Here is a 23,024-nt window from a genome sequence, read left to right on the forward strand (position 1 = left end):
TAAGGAAAATATTATTGAAACAAGGATCATGATTATTATTAGGAAAAGATGATATTTCAGAGTATTTTATAATCTTGCTATTTCTAAAAATTGCCTTTTGTTTTGAAAATGCTAACCCTACAACTCAACTGAACTATGTGAAGTGTAACTTGAACCTATTTTACTTTTTAAGCTGCTTTGATGTACTTAAACTAATGTCTGACATTTTCTATATGCTTATAGTGGTTCATATTATCTCCTAACCTTTTTTTTTTTGAAGACTTACAAGATTTTCTACAATTATTTTAAACTTATATTCTAAGTAAAATAATAATTTTAAGTATTAATAATAATCTAATGTCTACTGAGTTATTTGGCTTACTAAATACCAAGCACCATGCAGAATTTTTATACATATCATCCTATTTCATCTTCACAATAATCCTGTCAGATAGTCAATATTTTTATCTCCATTTCGTTGTTGAAAATAACTAAAGATTAAACAGGTCTGGTAGTTTGCTTATGGTCCTGTGCCAAGTTTTGAACTTGAGCTGACTTCTGATTCCAAGTTCTTAATCTCTCCGCCATGTTGTACTCTGAATACACAGCTTGAATCAGCATCTATTCCTTTTCACATCCTTGTGCTATGAGCAATCTATGTATCTTTTTTTTTCCTCTTCTTGACATAAGGGTGACCTACTGAGATACATCCTTTCAGAGGTTTTCTAGCCTGTGGTGTATCTTATCTCTTGTTCCCAGATTTAACCACTAGATAGCACTCTTTTCCAAGAATATGTCATCTTCTGGAATTATGACCACTTTTTATTTTTTTTAATATACTCTGTATTAGGGACGCCTGGGTGGCTCGGTCAGTTAAGTATCTGCCTTCTGCTCAGGTCATGATCCCAGGGTCCTGGGATGAGTCCCGTGTCGGGCTCTTTCCTCAGCGGGGAGCCTGCTTCTCCCTCAGCCTGCCTCTCCCCCTCCTTGGGCTCACTCGCTCACTCGCTCTGACAAATAAATAAAATCTTTAAAAAAAAATAAAAATAGGGCGCCTGGGTGGCTCAGTTGGTTAAGCGACTGCCTTCGGCTCAGGTCATGATCCTGGAGTCCCAGGATCGAGTCCCGCATCGGGCTCCCTGCTCGGCAGGGAGTCTGCTTCTCCCTCTGACCCATTCCCCTCTCATGCTCTCTCTATCTCATTCTCTCTCTCTCAAATAAATAAAATCTTAAAAAATAAAATAAAATAAAAATTTAAAAAAAAATAAAAATAAAAAACTCTGTATTAAAACATCTATATTAATTTTAGCCAACCATGGAACATATAGATTGTATAGATTATAAGTGCAGATTTAGATTATACCTGTAGATACAAATGTAGTTGCAAACATAGATCATCTTTTATTTCAGAATTAGAAGATCCTGGTAGAGTATCCTCAGACCTTGGAGCTAAAATGTCCGAGAATATATTTTGGCAGAAGATGACCTCAAGCGCTCTAACTGCTATGGGCTTCAGAAGCACAGAAATTATGCATGTTCCGTAATCCAGCCCTTATGCTGTGCTCCAAACCTCTGCCAAAAATACTTTGGTTAAAACTATTGGTTGTTTTGGGGGTGCCTGGGTGGCTCAGTCATTAAGCGACTGCCTTCGGCTCAGGTCATGATCCTGGAGTCCCGGGATCGAGTCCCGCATCGGGCTCCCTGCTCGGCAGGGAGTCTGCTTCTCCCTCTGACCCTCCCCCTTCTCATGCTCTCTCTCTCTGTCTCATTCTCTCTCAAAAATAAATAAATAAAACCTTTAAAAAAAAAAAAAAAACTATTGGTTGTTTTATCTTTTGCTTTGCCTTTTACAGCCTCAGCAGAAATTAAATGCCCAGTATTTTTCCTCCCTAAACCTTTATTCCTTCATTAATTTAGCAAAATTTATGAAGCACTTGCTAGGCGCTTAAAATATAGAGATACTCCCTAAGTGTTCATCATCTAGTTGGGACAGATGAGTAGCAATTCCCATGCATTTGGTTAATGCCAGGATAGAGGCAACACACAAAGTTTTGGGAACACCTGCAGGTGTGGAAGACGAATCCAGACCTTATGAGGACAATCCAGACTTGACTTCTAGAAGGACCCTGAAATCCAGGCTGGGTTTTGAGGAGTGAGTAGAAGTGAGGTCAAAAGGCCACGGGCAAGGGTAAGCCAAGGAAGAGCAACAGCATGTGTACACTTTCTCAGAGCATCTCCAGTGGACCCCGGTCTGTAAAACTGTATGTCCTAATAAGCCCAGTGGCTTTCCCACTTTGCAGTAGTCATTTCCTATAAAATATTCAGTGTCTGCCCCCTAGTCATGGGTCCCCTCGAGGTGGGGACAAAGGGACCAAAGATACCTGATTCATATACTGCTGTAACCTCAGCACTTAGCTGCGCTGGTGCCCGGCACATGGGTGTTTAGTAAGAACGTGTTGAATGAACAGACATGGTTATGTTTAGGTTGGAATGGAACAAGTAATGTACGATACCGAGCAAAATCAGGTCGCTGGATGTCACCCAAATGAGTGGGCTTTAATATGCTAATTGCTAAAGCTCCAGCTGTGAACACTGTTAACCCCCTCTCATCTCCTCCCTAAAATGTTATCTGTCATCGGAAGGAGCTATTTGATCATCAGTGGTCTATGCTTCAAAAGGTGTTATATCAAACAGGGAGGATGCGGTTCAGTCTTGATTGGATTATTCACTCTTTAGAAGCGGCAGGTTGCTTATTAATTAGATTTCTTTCCCTTGCTTAATCAAGCAGAGTTTAACAACAGTAAATAAAACAAAGGGAAACTTCTGCTAATGAGTACAGGGCATTATCTTGTGTCTTTACTCAACACAGTGCATTCCAAATCTGAAGATTTTCTATAGTCTGTGGAAAACAGTAAGATTTCCTTTTAAGTCAAGATAATCAAAGTATTTATTAATGTGTTTTTATAAAGATTGTACCATACTTAGGTGTTAGTGAATCAAATGGTCTGGTTAAAAATAAAGGACCACATAGGAAAGAAACATATGGAGAGTCTGATGCCAGACCAAGAAATTGGTCTGTTGAGGTTTTTAAGCAAGAAAATGACAGGTCTGAGCAGATTTTCTGGAACTGAAGTGACAAAGTAGGAAAGTGGAAAGAATCAAAAGGACTTCATAGCCACCCTAGATGTCGACATGGATTGGCCGCAAGGGATGGGGAGTGAATAAAAGAGCTTTTTAAAGTTTGAGGGAAGAAGCCAGGTCTAGAGCTGTGGGTTAAGAGACCCCCACAGAGAATTGCTAATGCTACTTAAGCTAATGAGTTCTCTAAAGGAAAATCTTTAAATCTAGAGGATAGCAAATCAAGGGCTACACCTCAGGAATGGACACAGGTGGGTAACGAAGTGAATGAACAAGAGGCAGAAGAAAGATGAAGAAATCAGGGAGAATGCAAGATAGTCGAGCCAACATTAAGAAGGTGGAAAGGAGACTTTCAAGGACTTGGTTTCCTCATTTTCTCTCTTTTGTTTGTTTCTTTGTTTCTACAACTCGGTGGTATACCACTGAGTGACTAGTGCTTTTTAGGATGGATACCTTACTTCCTACGCTCTTCCAGGACATCTCTTCCTCTGCACACTATGTAGACGCTTATGTGTTCCCAACAAAGGTTTCGCAAATATGAACGGTGTAGCCACACCTTGTGGTACATCTGCCTGCAATTTGATTGCATCTTCATTAGAAGGTTCTCTTTTCATTAAATACTACAGTGGGTTTTTTTTTCTCAGTTAAATGGATATAGAGTAATCAGAAAGAATTCTATAAACTATACGCAATTAAAACCCCTAATGATAAAACTATTTAACTGTGACAAAATAAGATAAAACATAATCAAAATTTTAGGCAAACAAGTATTACACATTTTTAGTGAACATCCATAACCTAAACAAAATCTCGCTATATTATCTTTACACTAAATCAATTCTTAATAGCCTTAATTTGGATTTGATTATCTATTTTTACTCTTCCACTTATATATGGAGCTTTGAGAGATTTTTATAGAAATAAGATTGTATTGCCGCCAGGCACAGCTGCTCTGCTACTCTAAGATTTGAAGTCAGAATTAAATGTGAAGCTAGTTAGATATCTTTGAATTAGCATATTTCTCACAAAATAAGGGAGGCAACACAAGACAGGCTTCCGTTGTTGATCTATCAAAACTTCACACATAACCACCCCGCTCTCCCTAATCCACTCGGTCTTGGGTCCTCTTTATTTCTTGACCTACCTTCCCCCAAACAACAAGAATTTGTCTTGAGGCAGAATTATGAAATTAGTAAGGTTTTCAATAGTGTCTACTGAACACTAGCTGCCTTAAGGCTTGTTTGAAAACAGTGAGGACGACACCAAACCACTCCTTGCCTAGAAAACCTTATCTATCAAAGTGAATGTTGACAACTACCATTTTTATTTCTTTGAACTGTATACTAATTTAAAGTAGAAAAGGGCCTAGGGAATAATAAAGTAAGATTATATGATTTTGCCAAATGTCATTGGCTCACGTTCTTCAGGATATTTTTTGTTCTCTTTCCGATGAACTTCTGCTGCTAAATACCTAAGAAAGAAAGAGAGCTATTAAAATACTAATTGTTTTTGACACCTTACACTGGAGCTTTCAAGCAGAATCAAATGCTACCTGTAGCTGTCAAAAAACACTTAAATATTTTTTTAAGGAGATTTTTCTAGTCCAGGAGTGTAAAACAATTTGGGTGATTTCACATTTTATTCAAATCACAGTCTCTCCTATTTACTATGTAGTCAAGCGAAAGGAAGAATGGACTCAGCAGGGCTCCTGCCTAGGCAAGGATGCCCGGTGGGCAGAAGGGAAAGGCCTTTCTAATTTATAGTCAAGGCAGGGACAACCTTCTGGCTTAGTCATTATCATATACGCTCTTAAGCACGAACAGGTTAAAAAAATCCTCAAGCACTAAGGACTTCAAGTTGTTTCAAAAGGACATTTATGCAAGAAATAGCAAACGCCTTTCATTTAATGAGCATCCACAAACGTGTGCTGAAGGCTGGAACTAAATTGAGTGAAAAGGGATAAAGGACTACTGCATAAGGAAAGTAATGTCCTTGACCTCCCTGAAATAGTTGCTGTGATTAATATGTCTTTTGTTCTGTTTGTGTGCCATAGTGGACTATAATTACATGATATTTCAAGATTTCTGGCCCACTCTAAATTTCTCCCATTCCTCGTAGTACAGGCTTAGAAGGAGTCAGTGGATAGACTTTAGAAGCTCCTTGAACTCTGTCCTTTAGTTTTAGATTTTGTGTTTGGGCCTATTTTCTTTCCTGGCGACAGGATCTCTTGATTTAATCGAATTTCACCCTGCAACCCCCCAGAAAGATTAAAGAAGAATTATTGATCGTGTTGATTACTGGCTTGTGTATTGTTGATTGCTTTTCTCTTTTTCCACGTGTTACATTTTTACATGTACTTAAGGGGAGGCCACTTGTACTGCCACTTTGTCACTTGAGAACTAACGTCGCATTGACATAATCACAAACGTGGAAAACGTGTCAAGCGGTTGGCAGATCTACAGTCATAATGACAAATAAATTGTTTAAGATAAACAGTTACGATTCAATGAAATGGTGCTACTGGGAAGCTTCCCCCAGGGTAAAAGGAGAAGGCATCATTTGTGCCTCGGATCCAGTCATTAGTCTTACTGGGTCTTCTGGGCAGGGTGGTGTGCAGAGCTCATCTGGGCTCTGCAACTTGGAAGGAGCAGGCAAGGGAAAGAGGAGCCTGGGAAAAACCAGTCAGCGAACCATAGGTTTTAGGAAGGCCAGGCAAAACAGGATAGGGGAGCACCCGGACACAAATTGGCCTGAGGACACGAGTGCCGTTATTCACCTCAGGAAGAGCAGTTTCAATGGAATAGTAGAAACTGAAGGCAGAGAGCATTGGTTGGAGGGGTTTAGCCTCCTCTTTCTAAATGCCTTGAATGTGAGAGAAGAAAGAGCGGAGAAATAGCTAGAAATAGCTGCAACTAGAGCAAATCATGGTGTAACAAGTAGGTTGTGTTTCTTTGCCTTTTGTGTGGCATTGGCTTTACTGTCTTTGTATTCTGAAGCCACTGAGAGAAAGGAGCTCCTGGAGGGGAGGGGTGAATAGTGGGGCAGGGGTTAGAGCGAGGTTCTTGGGGGATGGCATCGGGGGAGCACAGGTGTGGGGAACCTGGTCAGTGAAAAGGAAGGATGTGGATACAGGAGAGAAGTGGATACAAATACTGCGTAAGGGGGAATCTGGAGGTCTCACCTGATGACATGTTTTCCTGAGAGCTAAGATAAAAGGTGTCCTCCTGAAAGTCTGTGAGTGGAGAGACAAGCGTGATATGTGCGTGTCCTACCTGAACTGTGAGAGGTAACTGCTCAGGGAGACAAAACCATATTTGCATCAGTGGTCCAGCTGAACAGGGAGACTATGACTTATGTAATGATAGCAGTCTGTAAAGTCTAGGGAGAAGAAAAAGGGCCAGGTTGCTTCCCAGGCCCTGTGACAAAGGGCAGTTAGTTTCCCAATAACCTAAAGGTTCTGAAAGTTCCTCTCCAGATGTCAGCATAGTGCTCAGTGTGGCGGAAGGCAGTCTGAGCATGCTTCGAGCACCAGTCAAGCGGAGTCCTCCCATTTTTTAAGAGGAGAAGATATTTCATACTTCAAAATAGTGTGGTGGTTATTTAGGAAGGTAACGGAAACTCTGTTGGGACATCTTACATGATGTATGTTTCAGCATTGTCGGGGTGCTGTGTTATGTATGAGGCAGGCATTCTAACAGGCGTGGAGAGCGGCGACCCTCACATAGCTGGTCTCCTTCCTGGCGTGTGTCCACTATATTACATGTCTGAGATCCTTGCCTATGAAAACAACCCTTGGTGCTCACCTAGGTATTGCTAAGGTACTATTAGATTTATTTTTATATTTTATTTGTCCTCATCAAAGGTCAGTTTGGAATAGGCAGATACGGAAACCGTTTTTCAAGACAGTTGTATTAAAAATGAATCTTTTTGCAAAGTGCCCGCCAGGCACATAGTAGTTACCTTAAAAAAGAGCAGTAGTTGTTCTTATTCACTGACTATTTGTGAAAGCATAAAACTAGCCAGATTTTTGAATTTTGTTTATAGAAGGCTTAAATGATCTAGCCAAGCAGTCGGACCTTGAAAGACAGTGTGGAGTCAGGCTTGGTATTTAGAGACAGACAGGTGTTGGTTTGACTTCTTGACTTGTTAAAAGGGTGATGATAGCAGGTTATTTAACCTTTGAATGTCCTCTTCCTCAGTTGTAAAATAGAGGAATTACACGTTTCATAAACTATTAGGAAGATTTAGTAAAAATATAGGAAAGTACTCTACTACAGTACCTCAACTGGAATAGGTGTTCAGTAACTTCAATGTCAGTTCCTCCTCATTCCTTCCCCTTCTCCACCTACCTTCTGTGATGCATTTCTCACTAGAAAGTAATTAGAAATTCGTGAGCAAAGTGACAGTAGTGTGCAGAATGGGTGTACTAATTAGAGATTGAAATTAATTTTCTTCCTATGAATAGTTCCTATATTGCACTTAAAGTGCATTAATTGGTATGAACTAGTTTAGAAGGAAAAAAAAAAGGAAAAATTAAAAGACTATAGAGATTTTTAGTTTTAAAATAGGATAGTAAAGATGTTTTAACCCCCCTTTCCCCTTGGGAGTCACCACAGAGCCACTGAGAGAAAGAGTAATAAAAACCAATCTCCAGTCCTCTGAAACCAAGACATCTTTCACCTGGAACAACATACAATGACAAAAGAGAAGAAAATGATGCAGGGAGAGAAAGCTGGAATCCAGGTGTATTCATTTCCAAGGCCACCACGACAAACTACCACGAAAGGGCAGGGGGCGCTTAAAGCAACAGAAAATTACTCTGTCACAAATCTGGAAGCTTGAAATCTGAAGGTGTTGGCAAGGTTGGTTCTTTCTGGAAGCTCTGGGGGAGAATCTGTCCTCTTTCTCCTCCATGCCTCAGGTGGTAGCCAGCAGCCCTTGATGTTCCTTGGCTTGCAGCTGGGTCACTCAAATCTCTGCCTCCGTGTTCACATGGCTTTCTCCCTCTCTGTCTCTGTCTCTTCACATGGCCTTCTTAGAAGGACATTAATCATTTTGTTAGAGCCACACTGATCAAGTTTGAGTTCATCTTAACTTGTTTACATCTGCAAAGATCACATTCACAGATGCCAGGCGTTAGGACTTCAACATAAATTTGGGGTGACACAATTCAACCCCCAACCACAGGGGGCCCCGATGAGAAACAGACTGACCTCCTCCTCACAGCTCCACATGAGGGTTCCGGAACCACAGACAGGGAGGAAGGAGGCACAGAGCTGAAAATGCAAGGATCTTAAGGGAGCAGTTCAGCCTCCAGCTGGGCACGGGGCTCCAAATGCAGGCTTGTAACCACTATGCTGCGCTTACCCCGCCACCCCCCGCCCCAGCCTTGCCTCCACACCTCCAGGAGATGAAAAGCATGCTGTTTGGAAAAACTGTGCTAGAAGCTCTAGAATTAGAATACAAGCCAGAGCTGAGGCACTCCACCGAAAACAGGGATTACATGAACGTAGAGGAGGGTCTTTGGGAGAAAAGAGGAGAAATGATTGGCAAAATCCTCTTCTGATCCCATCTCACCACCTAGTCTTTACTCCATAGGAGCGAAGCTTATATTCTAACTAGATGTCTGAATATTCCTCTATGGATAATGAACAGTCCAGAGAAAAGGCCTTCAGATACTGGCATTTCGGCTCCCTTCCCTCAAAAAACACTAGCTTACTACAAGAACATCCCATGGAAAAACTCACTAGTTAACAAACTATTCACTCATTCAAAGTGTTTGTTCTTAAATATTAATTTGAGCCAAGGATTCATCATCTGACATTTGAGGAAAGCATTCAACTTGAAAAAAGAAGGGGAAAAAAAAAAAAAAGAAACTCTTAGTAGACAGAGAAAATGTAGGTAAAAGCATTATAAGTAATCTATATTAAATCATAATAATGTATATATCATCCTCTTCTTTTGATCATTGAAATATAGAAGATGTATGTATAAAAAAAGATTTAAAAAGAAAAAGATGTTTCAGATATGAAAAATATAGTAGCAGAAAGAAAATAGTACATATTTGGAGAAGCAAAAACTAGGGGAAGATCAGGAGAAAAATATAGAACTTAAGATAATCTGATCTGTTTGGCCATGTGTACAATTGAATTAGTGTATACAATTATAATTGTATAATTGTATATTTGTGTACAATGGTATTATAAAACTTTGGGGACAAGTATGGGAAGAGTGGTAGGTGCTAAGAAAAAAAAAAAAAGAGGCAATTTTAACTCCGGGGGAAAATAGGGATATATAATCATAGTATACTACTTGAATTTGACATAGCCTTGTGTGCAATTTTACAGTCATAATAATATAAACTCTGTCGTAGCCAGACTCCAAGGTGGCCCCAATGATTACTGCCTCCTGGTGTTCGTATCCTTATGTAATCTGTACCACCTCCAGAAACATTTTCCAGAGTTAGTCTGTAACCAGTTGAATACAACAAAACTGATGGTATGTCACATCTGAGATTAGGTTATGAAAGATACTGTGGGGCGCCTGGGTTGCTCAGTTGGTTAAGCGACTGCCTTCGGCTCAGGTCATGATCCTGGAGTCTCTGGATCGAGTCCCGCATCAGGCTCCCTGCGGAGCAGGGAGCCTGCTTCTGCCTCTGACCCTCCCCCCTCTCATGTGCTCTCTCTCTCTCATTCTCTCTGTCTCAAATAAATAAATAAAATCTTTAAAAAAAAAAAAAAAGATACTGTGGCTTCCATCTTGGTTGCTCTGTCTCCCTACCTCTCTCTTGGTTCTAGGAGAAGCCTTGTTGTGAGCAGCCCTTTTGAGACAACCAAGCTGTAAGGAAGTTAAGCTTTGGTCTATCAGACTAGGAAATCAGTAAATAATGTCTAAAACTGATTAATCAGGAGATAGCAAGAGAAACATGAATAAGGCAGAGTCAGAGACAAGGAATTGCTGTTTTATTGGAGGCCTTTTGCATTTCTTTATAAAATAACCATTAACCTTAAAATTAAAATTAGAAATATTAAAGGTCTTAATGGGCAACAGGCAGGCAGTCGAGATAGGAAGACATCTCCAAGAGTAACTTAGTTTGTCCCCATTAAAATACAAGCAGAAGCCAAATCTCTTCTTTCATTCATTAGTTACCTAATATCCTTTTCTCCTAAAAGACGCTGACTGCAACTGTATTTTTCCTTTTTCCTTTTTCTTCTTCCACTACTGTGTATGAACCTAAAGGGAACTTCTGTCTGTCCTAGCTCTCAGCTTTTCATTTTTATGTGATCCAGAATTGAAAGTGCATTCCTAAAGAGTAATAGGGTATGATGAAGAGTCAATAGTCTAGTGCCTCTAGCTCAAGATAATGAATGTGTCTCTCCACATAAAATGGACACTCTCCCCACCTTTGTGTGTTCTGGAGATAACATTGGCCAGCCATTTTGTAGCGCATATCTGAATCTTCTTTCCCTTGTAATTCTTAATGTGAGAGAAAACAGTGATGGAAATGAGTAACATAGAAAATCAAGTACCACTCTAGTTTGTTTCTTAGAACAAAGGTAGCCTTCCAGTGCTGTGTAAGAACCTGAGGGCTAACCTGGACCCAGTGAATCTGTAGAAAGCAAAAGACTGGGATGAGATCAGTATTTCGAAACAGTAGCCTTGATTATAGTCATCGGATCTTTGTAAATAAGTGTCTTCATACATTCAATGGAACTAATTGTGCCTTGGAGGGAAATGGTGGTATGACTACCTGTTATGTAGTCTAGGTAAAAAGATAAATATTAAATATTTTTTACTTTAAAAGGGTCTATAAATTTACTGAAGAAAGCATTGACATGGATTAAGAAAGCTACGTGTCCCATTGATTCCCAAGTAAATTAGAAATTATTAGCATTAGCCATGATGTACATTATTGTGATGTGACAGCATTTGGCTTAAACAGTTTCACCATTTATTACCACTGATATTAGAATAAATGATAATGATCATTAAGTGCTATGTACATCATCATTTAACTAATCATGCTTGCAATCTCCTTCTATTAGTCAAACCTCCTTTGGTTAATTAGTCAGAAGAGCTGTCTAATCCCGATTTCTAGAGGAATAATGAAATAAGGGAATATTGAAATATAGTAAAAAAAGTGCATCACCATTTACATCATATATCAATTTTATTTACTTTCACCTAGTCCATTATAACAGCCTCAAGGTTAAAAGATTCTGGCTTTTTTTTTTTTATTTGAGATATGATGATTAGGCCTGTTAAATTATATGCACATACTTTTCCCATTAAAACACTTATGCAGCAGAAAAGTGCTAATATGATATGCAAATAAAAACAAAATCCTCATTTACCAACATATCCATATTGAAAGATGAACCAATAAATACTGTTTAGATTTAGCATTAAAAATGTTAATAGCATCTTGTATTTTAGTCCTGACAAGCCAATAACTCAATCTCAAGAACTTCAAGGCTATAAATATAAGACACAACTAAGAAACTTATCATCAGTCCTCTTATTATTTCTTATTAATACCATTAGCCCGAGGAGTTCTTAAGCTGATGTTTGGTAAACCATGCACTGGGCTTTATTTAATTCAAAGTGTATTTTATCACTGGGTTAAAAAAAAAAAAAAAGAAAGGTGTATTTTCCTATCTTTCCCTTAGTATTCCCCACGGCCCAAAGGAGAAGAAAAAAGAAAAAGGATCTTTTAAAATTCATTGTGATCTGCCATCCGGCAACTGCTTAAATCATGATGATGATGCACCACGTTTGAATGTGCAGATACCAGTAAAGGAAGGCCAGGGTGCGTGCAGAGATCTCCGAGACAGCCTCTCAGGGAGGAGGAAGGCGTGGCTGGGAGCTCCTGGGTCCTGTGCTACCATGGCAACCCGTGGCAGTGGCTTTGCCTCTACTAAGGCCCGGGTCTTCATCACTTCTTAGACACTGTTTGCTCCTCACTTGCTGGGAACTGGACGCGGCCTGTTACTCTCTGTCCTGTTAACCTCTTCGGTCACTGATCCCCATTCGCTTCTGTCCTCTAAACATAAAAAGACACAATCTGCTCAGAGTAAGAAATAAATATATTCATTCATGGAATGAGGTAAGGAAAGTTAGCAACTCTGGGTACTATGTTGTCAAAATATTTAATATTTCCTAAAAATGAACTCCATGTCTCCTCTGTATTTGTTTTAAAGTCAATAAAAGGGAGGTTTTTGAGAATAATTTTTTAAAATTATTCTTTGGTGATGAGTTATTATATCCTGCTGGGATGCCGTCCTCGTAGTGGTGTCTGGGCCCCTGCCCCCATGCCTGTCTGTGCTGAAAAGTGTAATTGATTTTTTTCTCATTTTAGGCCCATATGGTTCATCACATGTTCCTCTTCTAAACAGATCTGCAGCCCTATCTACAATCTTTGTCATTTTGCTCTAAGATCTTCTTTAACCCTGTTACTATCCTCTTTCTACAAATACCAAACACTATTTCCACTTTGAAAATCAGGAACAAAAGACTATAAATATACAAATTCATGCCTCAGCAAAGCTCTCTCTGTTTTACTTAAGTACTCGGTGTGATGTATAGATAGCATTGAACTGGGAGGTTTTGTTTTATTTTGTTTAAACTTTCTCTATACTCTTGCTTCTTCCCTCATTTTAAACTTTATATTGAAGAGTTACATAAATATAAGGAAGTACACAATTCCCAAGCGTGTGGCTTGATGAATGTTCATAAAGTGAACTTATGTATGTAACCAACACACAGATCAACAGATGATATTGTTAGAAACACAGGAGCCCCTCTTGCTCCTGTTCATAACCTCATATCCCACACATACCCTCATTGTGACAGCACCAACCCGTCTTGCTTTGTTCTTTTTAAAAACGGGATCATATGCTTTGTATCCACATTGTGTGAATTTGTAATTTGTTCATTCTTGTTATTTTGTACTCTGCTCTGAGTATACAGTATTTTTCCCCCTTTGTACTTAGAAATTTATGTTATTTCTTGATTTTCGCTGATACAAATAGTCCTGCTAAGAACATTCTCATGCCTGTCTTTGGGCTCTGTCAGGTGTGTACCTGGGAGTGCAATTGCTCTTTCATTGGGTATACATATATTCAGCTCTAGGAGATGCTGTACAACACCCTTCCAAAATGATTGTAGCAATTTATACTTCCATCAGCAGTGGGTGAGAGTTTCATTTCAACAACTCTGGTAGGGTATCTTATTGTGGTTTTGATTTGCATTTTTCTCCTGGGTAACTTGAGCACCTTTTCATATGCTTATTGGCTTTTTGGATATCCTGCTGTGTGAAGTGCCTCTTCATGGTTGTTGTTGGTTTGGTTTGGTTTGGTTTTTGCCTATTTTTCTAGTAGTTCACAGATATTTTTCATATTGAGAATAGATTTTGATACAACTTAGAATTCTATCCTAAAACTTAGGTCAGATGAAAGATTGTGTCGTTTTATAGTTTTATAAATTTTATTGGTCCCTTAGATCTTCCAGTAAGAAGCGCTAGAATGACAGGTCTGCTCAGGATTCTACATAAAAGAGCAAGCGAGTTGTGGACGGCCGCCTGCTTATCCTCTTCTGTTAACTGCCTTTGGTCTATCTGTCCTTGTTGTCATGTGATAGCAGTCCAGTGCCTTTCTAGCTTCTCTGAACTGCTCACACTCCAAGAGCATTCTTCTAGAAAAGCTGACGGGGCCTCTCAACTGTTAAGTCTGATGTACACTCCGTCATGTCTCAATATTTACTACTAATCAGGAAATACTGCTGGACTGTGGTGAACTGTTGTCATAGAATCTTGTCCTCAACTTATAGCTCACAAACACGAATGGGGTTTGAACTCTCCAAGTCACAAACTTAAAACACGTTTAGATTTAATTTATGATAAAATATGAGTGACTTCTCTATAGACTACTTTTAAATACATAGTCTATTACCACAGAAAAAATCCTTCATAGTTACCCCAAACACATGATTCTCCTGTTGATGAGTTTGGTTTAGAATTAAGTGACTAAATGTGTAAGTTTCCCTAGAAGATTACGCATTGATTTTTCTCAAAAACTTATGCGCTGTCTTCCAAGGCCAAATTTGCAAAATATAGAGATAGTTTTACATCGAGAAAGAGTTAGTATGAAATGGAAGCTGTTCTTACTTTTTAAATGTTGACTCTATTCTATGGAAGGGGGAAAAGATAGGTGCCTTGCTAAGTAAGTGTTCTAAAGTCCATCACTTACCAGGTTTCTTCCTTAGTAAAATGCGATACTAGACTAGTTATTATTCTTTTACAACTTATACATCTCACTCTTTTTATTTAGACTATTTGATTAATAGTTATATCACAATCTGGTCTATGTTGATTGCTACATTTGAACCAATTAAGCTGCCACCTGGGATCAAATATATTCACTGAAAGTGAGCACTGAGTTCATTTAGAAATTAATTATTTGAGGGACGCATGGGTGGCTCAGTCAGTTAAGCATCTGCCTTTGGCTCAGGTCATGATCCCAGGGTCCTGGGATCTAGTCCGCATCACATTTCATCTCATCACATAGCATCAGGCTCCCTGCTCAGTGGGGAGCCTGCTTCTCCCTCTGCCTGCCACTCCCCCTGCTTGCTCACTCTCTCTCTCTCTGACAAATCTTTTTAAAAAAATTAATATATTTGAGTTTTCTCATGGAATTATCTATCAGTAGTAGAATATTTAAAAAATAGAGAAGATTATAAAGGGGAAAATAAAATCTACCCATAACCTAACCTCTCACATATAAACATTATTAACATTTTGACATCACTTTTTTCTAATTTTTAACATACATATTTTTTTTTTAATTCAGACATGTTGTACATAGTAACTTGTTTAGGAGTTTTTTTCCATATAATATAAATTCCTCTGAATAATTTTTAATGGCTGTGTAATATCCCCATAGTAAGGCTGGGCCATGCATTATTTAACCAGCTTCCCTAGGGTTTGACCTTTTCATGGCTTTTAAATTTTCATCATTATAATAAATAGTACTATTTCTTTAGGATAACTTAACAGATATGAACAATTTTAAGGCTTTTTATACATATTGCCACACTGACCTGGGTAGAGCAAAGGAATTATATTGAATTATACTCCTCTCAGCAATCTATGACCGTGTCCATTCCTCAAACCCTCAACAGCACTAGATGTGTTTAAAGATTTTTTACAATTACACAAAATGATGTCTTTTTTTTCATTTTTAATTAGCAGTGAAATTGTATATTTTTCTATCTTTTAATAAAACTGACAAAATGTGAGGAACAGGGAGACCAGAAACAGAGGGCAGTGAGAGAGAAACTTTCTGGGTAGTTTTTATCAAACTGTCACCAATTAAGGAAAAATCATAAACTTTAATATTGTTATCTCCTGTCTTACTTCTCCACTAGGAGCATTATTATTACTGTTTATCTGTGATGATTTTTCAATGCCGCCGGCCCAGGCGTAGGTTTTATTTATACATTTTGACCATTAATACTAATACATACAACTAACACTTGATTTATTGGAGTAATGAGGTGGAGATAGGGGATGGAAATCAGAGATCGACCTATTCCCAGCAGTACCTAACTGGTTAAGGAAGGGGTAGCTGGACTATCACCTGGACTGGTACTTCCTTCCCAGGGGTTTTGGGTCGTTGGGCAGCAGCTTAATAGATCTGTAAGGATGCTTATGACTAAACTTTGTCTACTTGATGCCAGCAGAGCCAATTGAGAAGAAACTGACCCAACCAACTAATTAACTTTTCTTCTGGACTTTTGTTTGTTTGTTTGTTATGTTAATCACCATACATTACATCATTAGTTTTTGATGTAGTGTTCCATGATTCATTATTTGCGTATAACACCCAGTGCTCCATTCAATACATGGCCTCTTTAATACCCATCACCAGGCTAACCCATCCCCCACCCCCTCCCCTCTAGAACCCTCAGTTTGTTTCTCAGAGTCCATAGTCTCTCATGATTCATCTCCCCCTCCGATTCCCCCCCTTCATTCTTTCCCTCCTGCTATCTTTTTTTTTTTTTTTTTAACATATATTATTTGTTTCAGAGGTACAGGTCTGTGATTCGACAGTCTTGCACAATTCACACCACTCACCGTAGCACCTACCCTCCCCATTGTCCATCACCCAGCTACCCCAACCCTCTCATCCCCCCACCTCCACCTCCAGCAACCCTCAGTTTGTTTCCTGAGATTAAGAATTCCTCATATCAGTGAGGTCATATGATACATGTCTTTCTCTGATTAGCTTATTTCGCTCAGCATAACACCCTCCAGTTCCATACACGTCATTGCAAATGGCAAGATCTCATTCCTTTTGATGGCTGCATAATATTCCATTGTATGTGTGTGTGTGTGTGTGTGTATATATATATATATATATATATATATATATATATATATACACCACATCTTCTTTATCCATTCATCTGTCGATGGACATCTTGACTCTTTCCACAGTTTGGCTATTGTGGACATTGCTGCTATAAACATCGGGGTGCACGTACCCCTTCATATCCCTACATTTGTATCTTTGGGGTAAATAGCCAGTAGGGCAATTGCTGGATCATATGGTAGCTCTATTTTCAAGTTTTTGAGGAACCTCCATACTGTTTTCCAGAGTGGCTGCACCAGCTTGCATTCCCACCAACAGTGTAGGAGGGTTCCCCTTTCTCCACATCCCCGCCAACATCTGTCATTTCCTGACTTGTTAATTTTAGCTATTCTGACTGGTGTGAGGTGATATCTCATTGAGGTTTTGATTTGGATTTCCCTAATACCGAGTGATGTTGAGCACTTTTTCATGTGTCTGTTGGCCATTTGGATGTCTTCTTTGGGAAAATGTCTGTTCATGTCTTCTGCCCGTTTCTTAATTGGATCATGTGTTCTTTGGGTGTTGAGCTTAAGAAGTTCTTTATAGATTTTGGATACTAGCCCTTTATCTGATATGTCATTTGCAAATATCTTCTCCCATTCTGTCGGTTGTCTTTTGGTTTTGTTGACTGTTTCTTTTGCTGTGCAAAAGCTTTTTATCTTGATGAAGTCCCAATAGTTCATTTTTGCCCTTGCTTCCCTTGCCTTTGGTGATGTTTCTAGGAAGAAGTTGCTGTGGCTGACGTCGAAGCGGTTGCTGCCTGTGTTCTCCTTTAGGATTTTGATGGACTCCTGTCTCACATTTAGGTCTTTAAACCATTTTGAATCTATTTTTGTGTGTGGTGTAAGGAAATGGTCCAGTTTCATTCTTCTGCACATGGCTGTCCAATTTTCCCAACACCATTTGTTGAAGAGACTGTCTTTTTTCCACTGGACATTCTTTCCTGCTTTGTCAAAGATTAGTTGACGATAGCGTTGAGGGTCCATTTCTGGGCTCTCTATTCTGTTCCATTGATCTATGTCTGTTTTTGTGCCAGTACCATACTGCCTTGATGATGACAGCTTTGTAATAGAGCTTGAAGTCCGAAATTGTGATGCCGCCAGCTTTGCTTTTCTTTTTCAACATTCCTCTGGCTGTTCAGGGTCTTTTCTGGTTCCATACAAATTTTAGGATTATTTGTTCCATTTCTTTGAAAAAAGTTGATGGTATTTTGATAGGGATTGCATTGAATGTGTAGATTGCTCTAGGTAGCATTGACATCTTCACAATATTTGTTCTTCCAATCCATGAGCATGGAACATTTTTCCATTTCTTTGTGTCTTCCTCAATTTCTTTCATGAGTATTTTATAGTTTTCTGAGTACAGATCCTTTGTCTCTTTGGTTAGATTTATTCCTAGGTATCATATGGTTTTGGGTGCAATTGTAAACGGGATCGACTCCTTAATTTCTCTTTCTTCTGTCTTGTTGTTGGTGTATAGGAATGCCACTGATTTCTGTGCATTTATTTTATATCCTGCCACTTTACTGAATTCCTGTATGAGTTCTAGCAGTTTTGGGGTGGAGTCTTTTGGGTTTTCCACATAAAGTATCATACCATCTGCAAAGAGTGAGAATTTAACTTCTTCTTTGCCAATTTGGATGCCTTTTATTTCTTTTCGTTGTCTGATTGCTGTGGCTAGGACTTCTCATATTATGTTGAATAGCAGTGGTGATAGTAGACATCCCTGCCGTGTTCCTGACCTTAGGGGGAAAGCTCTCAGTTTTTCCCCATTGAGAATGATATTCACTGTGGGTTTTTCATAGATGGCTTTATGATATTGAGTTATGTACCCTCTATCCCTATACGCTGAAGAGTTTTGATCAAGAAAGGATGCTGTACTTTGTCAAATGCTTTTTCTTCATCTATTGAGAGGATCATATGATTCTTGTTCTTTCTTCTATTAAGGTATTGTATCACATTGATTGATTTGCGGATGTTGAACCAACCTTGCAGCCCAGGGATAAATCCCACTTGGTCGTGGTGAATAATCCTTTTAATGTACTGTTGGATCCTATTGGCTAGTATTTTTGTGAGAATGTGTGCATCCATGTTCATCAACGATATTGGTCTGTAATTCTCCTTTTTGATGGGGTCTTTGTCTGGTTTTGGGATCAAGGTAATGGTGGCCTCATAAAATAAGTTTGGGGGCGCCTGGGTGGCTCAGTTGGTTAAGCGACTGCTTTCGGCTCAGGTCATGATCCTGGAGTCCCTGGATCGAGTCCCACATCGGGCTCCCTGCTCGGCAGGGAGCCTGCTTCTCCCTCTGACCCTCCCCCCTCTCATGTGCTCTATCTCTCTCATTCTCTCTGTCTCAAATAAATAAATAAAATCTTGAAAAAAAAAAAAGTTTGGAAGTTTTCCTTCCATTTCTGTTTTTTGGAAGAGTTTCAGAAGAATAGGTATTAATTCTTCTTTAAATGTTTGGTAGAATTCCCCTGGGAAGCCATCTGGCCCTGGGCTTTTGTTTGTTGGGAGATTTTTGATGACTGCTTCAATTTCCTTAGTGGTTATAGGTCTGTTCAGGTTTTCTATTTCTTCCTGGTTCAGTTTTGGTAGTTGATACATCTGTAGGAATGCATCCATTTCTTCCAGATTATCTAATTTGCTGGCATAGAGTTGCTCATAATATGTTCTTATAATTGTTTGTATTTCTTTGGTGTTGGTTGTGATCTCTCCTCTTTCATTCATGATTTTGTTGATTTGGGTCATTTCTCTCTTCTTTTTGATAAGTCTGGCCAGGGCTTTATCAATCTTGTTAATTCTTAGAACCAGCTCCTATTTTCGTTGATCTGTTCTGCTGTTCTTTTGGTTTCTATTTCATTGATTTCTGCTCTGGTCTTTATTATTTCTCTTCTCCTGCTAGATTTAGCCTTTATTTGCTGTTCTTTCTCCAGCTCCTTTAGGTGTAGGGTTAGGTTGTGTATTTGAGACCTTTCTTGTTTCTTGAGAAAGGTTTGTATTCCTATATACTTTCCTCTTAGGACTGCCTTTGCTGCATCCCAAAGATTTTGAACAGTTGTGTTTTCATTTTCATTGGTTTCCATGAATTTTTTTTAATTCTTCTTTAATTTCCTGGTTGACCCATTCATTCTTTAGCAGGATGCTCTTTAGCCTCCATGTATTTGAGTTCTTTCCGACTTTCCTCTTGGGATTGAGTTCTAGTTTCAAAGCATTGTGGTCTGAAAATAGGCAGGGAATGATCCCAATCTTTTGGTACTGGTTGAGCCCTTATTTGTGATCTAGGATGTGATCTATTCCGGAGAATGTTCCATGGACACTAGAGAATAATGTGTATTCCGTTGCTTTGGGATGGAATGTTCTGAATATATCTCTGAAGTCCATTTGGTCCAGTGTGTCATTTAAAGTCTTTATTTCCTTGTTGATCTTTTGCTTAGATGATCTGTCCATTTCGGTGAGGGGGGTGTTAAAGTCCCCCACTATTATTGTATTGTTGTCAATGTGTTTCTTTGCTTTTGTATTAATTGCCTTATATAATTGGCTGCCCCCATGTTAGGGGCATAGATATTTACAACTGTTAGATCTTCTTGTTGGATAGACCCTTTAAGTAGGATAAGTGTCCTTCCTCATCTCTTATTACAGTCTTTGGTTTAAAGTCTAATTTGTCTGATATAAGGATTGCCACCCCAGCTTTCTTTTAGTGTCCATTAGCATGGTAAATGGTTTTCCACCCCCTCACTTTCAATCTGGGGGTGTCTTTGGGTCTAAAATGAGTCTCTTGCAGACAGCATATCGATGGGTCTTGTTTTTTAATCCAATCTGATAGCCTGTGTCTTTTGATTGGGGCATTTAGCCCATTTACATTCAGGGTAACTATTGAAAGATAGGAATTTAGTGCCATTGTATTGCCTGTAAGGTGACTGTTACTGTATATTGTCTGTGTTCCTTTCTGGTCTATGTTGCTTTTAGGCTCTCTCTTTGGTTAGAGGACCCCTTTCAATATTTCTTGTAGGGCTGGTTTTGTGTTTGCAAATTCCTTTAGTTTTTGTTTGTCCTGGAAGCTTTTTATCTCTCCTTCAATTTTCAGTGACAGCTTAGTTGGTTATAGTGTTCTTGGCTGCATATTTTTCTCATTTAGTGCTCTGAATATATCATGCCAGTCCTTTCTGGCCTGCCAGGTCTCTGTGGATAGGTCTATCCTATCTAATCTAATGTTTCTACCCTTGTAGGTTACATATCTCTTCTCCCAAGCTGCTTTCAGGATTTTCTCTTTGTCTCTGAGACTCGTTAAGTTTTACTATTAGATGTCGGGATGTTGACCTATTTTTATTGATTTTGAGAGGGCTTCTCTGTGCCTCCTGGATTTTGATGACTGTTTCCATCCCCAAATTAGGGAAGTTCTCTGCTATAATTTGCTCCAATATACCTTCTGCCCCTGTCTCTCTTTCTTCTTCTTCTGGGATCCCAATTATTCTAATGTTGTTTCATCTTATGGTATCACTTATCTCTCGAATTCTGCCCTCATGACCCAGTAGTTTATCTCTTTTTCTCAGCTTCTTTATTATCATTTGGTCTTCTATATCACTAATTCTCTCTTCTGCCTCATTTATCCTAGTAGTTACCGCCCCCATTTTTTATTGCACCTCATTAATAGCCTTTTTGATTTCAACTTAGTTAGATTTTAGTTCTTTTATTTCTCCAGAAAGGGTTGCTCTAATAACTCCCATGCTTTTTTCAAGCCCAGCTAGTATCTTTAAAATAATCATTCTGAACTCTAGGTCTGACATCGTACTAATGTCCGTATTGAGTAGGTCCCTGGCAGTCTGTACTGCCTGTTGTTCTTTCTGTTGAGGTGATTTTTTCTGTCTTGTCGTTTTTTCCAGAGTAGAATAGATAAATGAGAGAACAAAATGCTAACAGGTTAACAACATCCCCAGAAAATATACTCTAAACAAAGCAGAAAAGACCTGAAACCGGGGGGGAAAGAAAGGGAAAGAAAGAAAAAAGAAAAAGAAAAAAGAAAAAGATAAAAACAAAAAAAAAACAATATGATCAAATATGATCAGGCTGGTGCATAGATCAGTGCCACACACTAGATTTTGGGTGTATTTTGGTCTGTTAGAAGAAAGTGCCTCCCAAAATTTTAAAGAAAGAAAAACATATATGTACAAAAATAAGGGTTGATACTATGAAGGGATGGAATATGAATGTAAAGTTGAAAATTATAAAAAATTTTATAAAGGGAATTGATAATTTTGAAAAAAGAAAGGATTTAAAAAGAAAGAAAAAAAAAGGGAGAGAATGTGATCAGGCAGGAGACTAGATCAAAGTCATACACTAGAGATTTAGGGTATATTTTGATCTATTAGAAGAAACTGTATCTCAAAATTTTAAAGAGAGAACAACATATATATATATGCCAAAAATAAGGGTAACTATTATGAAGGGATAGAATATGACTCTAAAAATGAAGAATAAAAATGTTTTTAAAAAAGGGATTGATAAGATGTTGGTTGAAAAAGGGAAAAAGAAAAATTCAAAAAAAAGACAGTTAAAAAAGAAATTAACTTTGAAAGACTAAAGAATCATGGTAAAAAAGCCATGGATTCTATGTGCAGTATTCCCCTAGCGCTGGAGTTCTGCTGTTCTCATTGATGGGTAAACTTGGTCTTGGCTGGCTGTTCTCACTGATCTTCTGGGGGAGGGGCCTGTTGCCGTGATTCCCAAATGTCTTTGCCGTAGGCGGAATTGCCCCACCCTTGCCAGGGTCCAGGCTAAGTAATCTGCTTGGGTTTGCTCTCGGGAACTTTTGTTCCCTGGGAGCTTTTGTTCCCTGGGAGCTTTCCATACAGCTTTGGAGGACGAGAGTGAAAATGGCGGCCTCCCAATCTCCTCCCCGGAGGAGCCGAGAACTCGGGGCCCCACTCCTCAGTGAGCCCCCAGAGAAAAGCAGTCAATCACTCCCGACTCCCTGGTCTCTGGCCGCACTCTGTGCTCACCCGGCCTGTGACCGAGCGTTTCTATCTCTGGCACCCAACTCAGTTTGGAGTCTCCAAACCCAGCAGATCCCTGCGGTGCACTCCCGCGTGGCTCCTCCCGAGGGAGGAAGTGGAGTCTCCCCGGATCTGCCGCTTGTTGGGTCCCTGCTGGAGGAGCAGTGGCCCGACTGTGCCACGGATCACGGTTTATGGCAACCCCGAGCTGAGAGCCCACTCCTCGGCTCCGTCTCTGCAGCCGGCTTCCCCGCTCAGATACCTGGGAGCTCTGCCACACTCAGGCACCCTGGTCTTTCTGTGACCCTGAGGGTCGTGAGACCACACTGTCCAGCGAGGGTTCCACCCCCGCTTAGCCACCGGAGGGATGTCCCTCATCAGAGCCCACTTCTAAAAGTTCTGATTTTGTGCTCCGCTGCTCTATCACTTGCCAGAAGCGGCTGACGGAGGCCCCCTCCCCCGCTGTCTATCCTCCCAAATATCACCTCGGATTCACTTCTCCACTC

At 39.4% G+C, this 23,024-nt stretch overlaps 1 protein-coding gene across 5 annotated transcripts in view; it reads left to right on the forward strand.

The window, feature by feature from the left end:
* The window catches only part of DIAPH3 (diaphanous related formin 3), a 486,464-nt gene that overhangs the window by 360,587 nt on the left and 102,853 nt on the right, over positions 1-23,024 (forward strand). The window contains exon 28 of one of the 5 annotated variants that reach the window (XM_064586023.1): positions 1,390-5,780. The exons of the other annotated variants lie outside the window; for them this stretch is intronic. Within the exon in view, the coding sequence (XP_064442093.1) occupies positions 1,390-1,523 (134 nt within the window). The 3' untranslated portion in view covers positions 1,524-5,780. Of the gene's footprint in view, positions 1-1,389; positions 5,781-23,024 lie in introns of those variants that run through there. 5 annotated transcript variants of the gene reach the window in all.

The sequence above is a fragment of the Mirounga angustirostris genome, unplaced genomic scaffold (genome assembly GCF_029215605.1).
Source record: "Mirounga angustirostris isolate CCGP_5_RB_7025 unplaced genomic scaffold, mMirAng1.0.hap1 SCAF_3, whole genome shotgun sequence".
NCBI classification, from domain to species: domain Eukaryota; kingdom Metazoa; phylum Chordata; class Mammalia; order Carnivora; family Phocidae; genus Mirounga; species Mirounga angustirostris.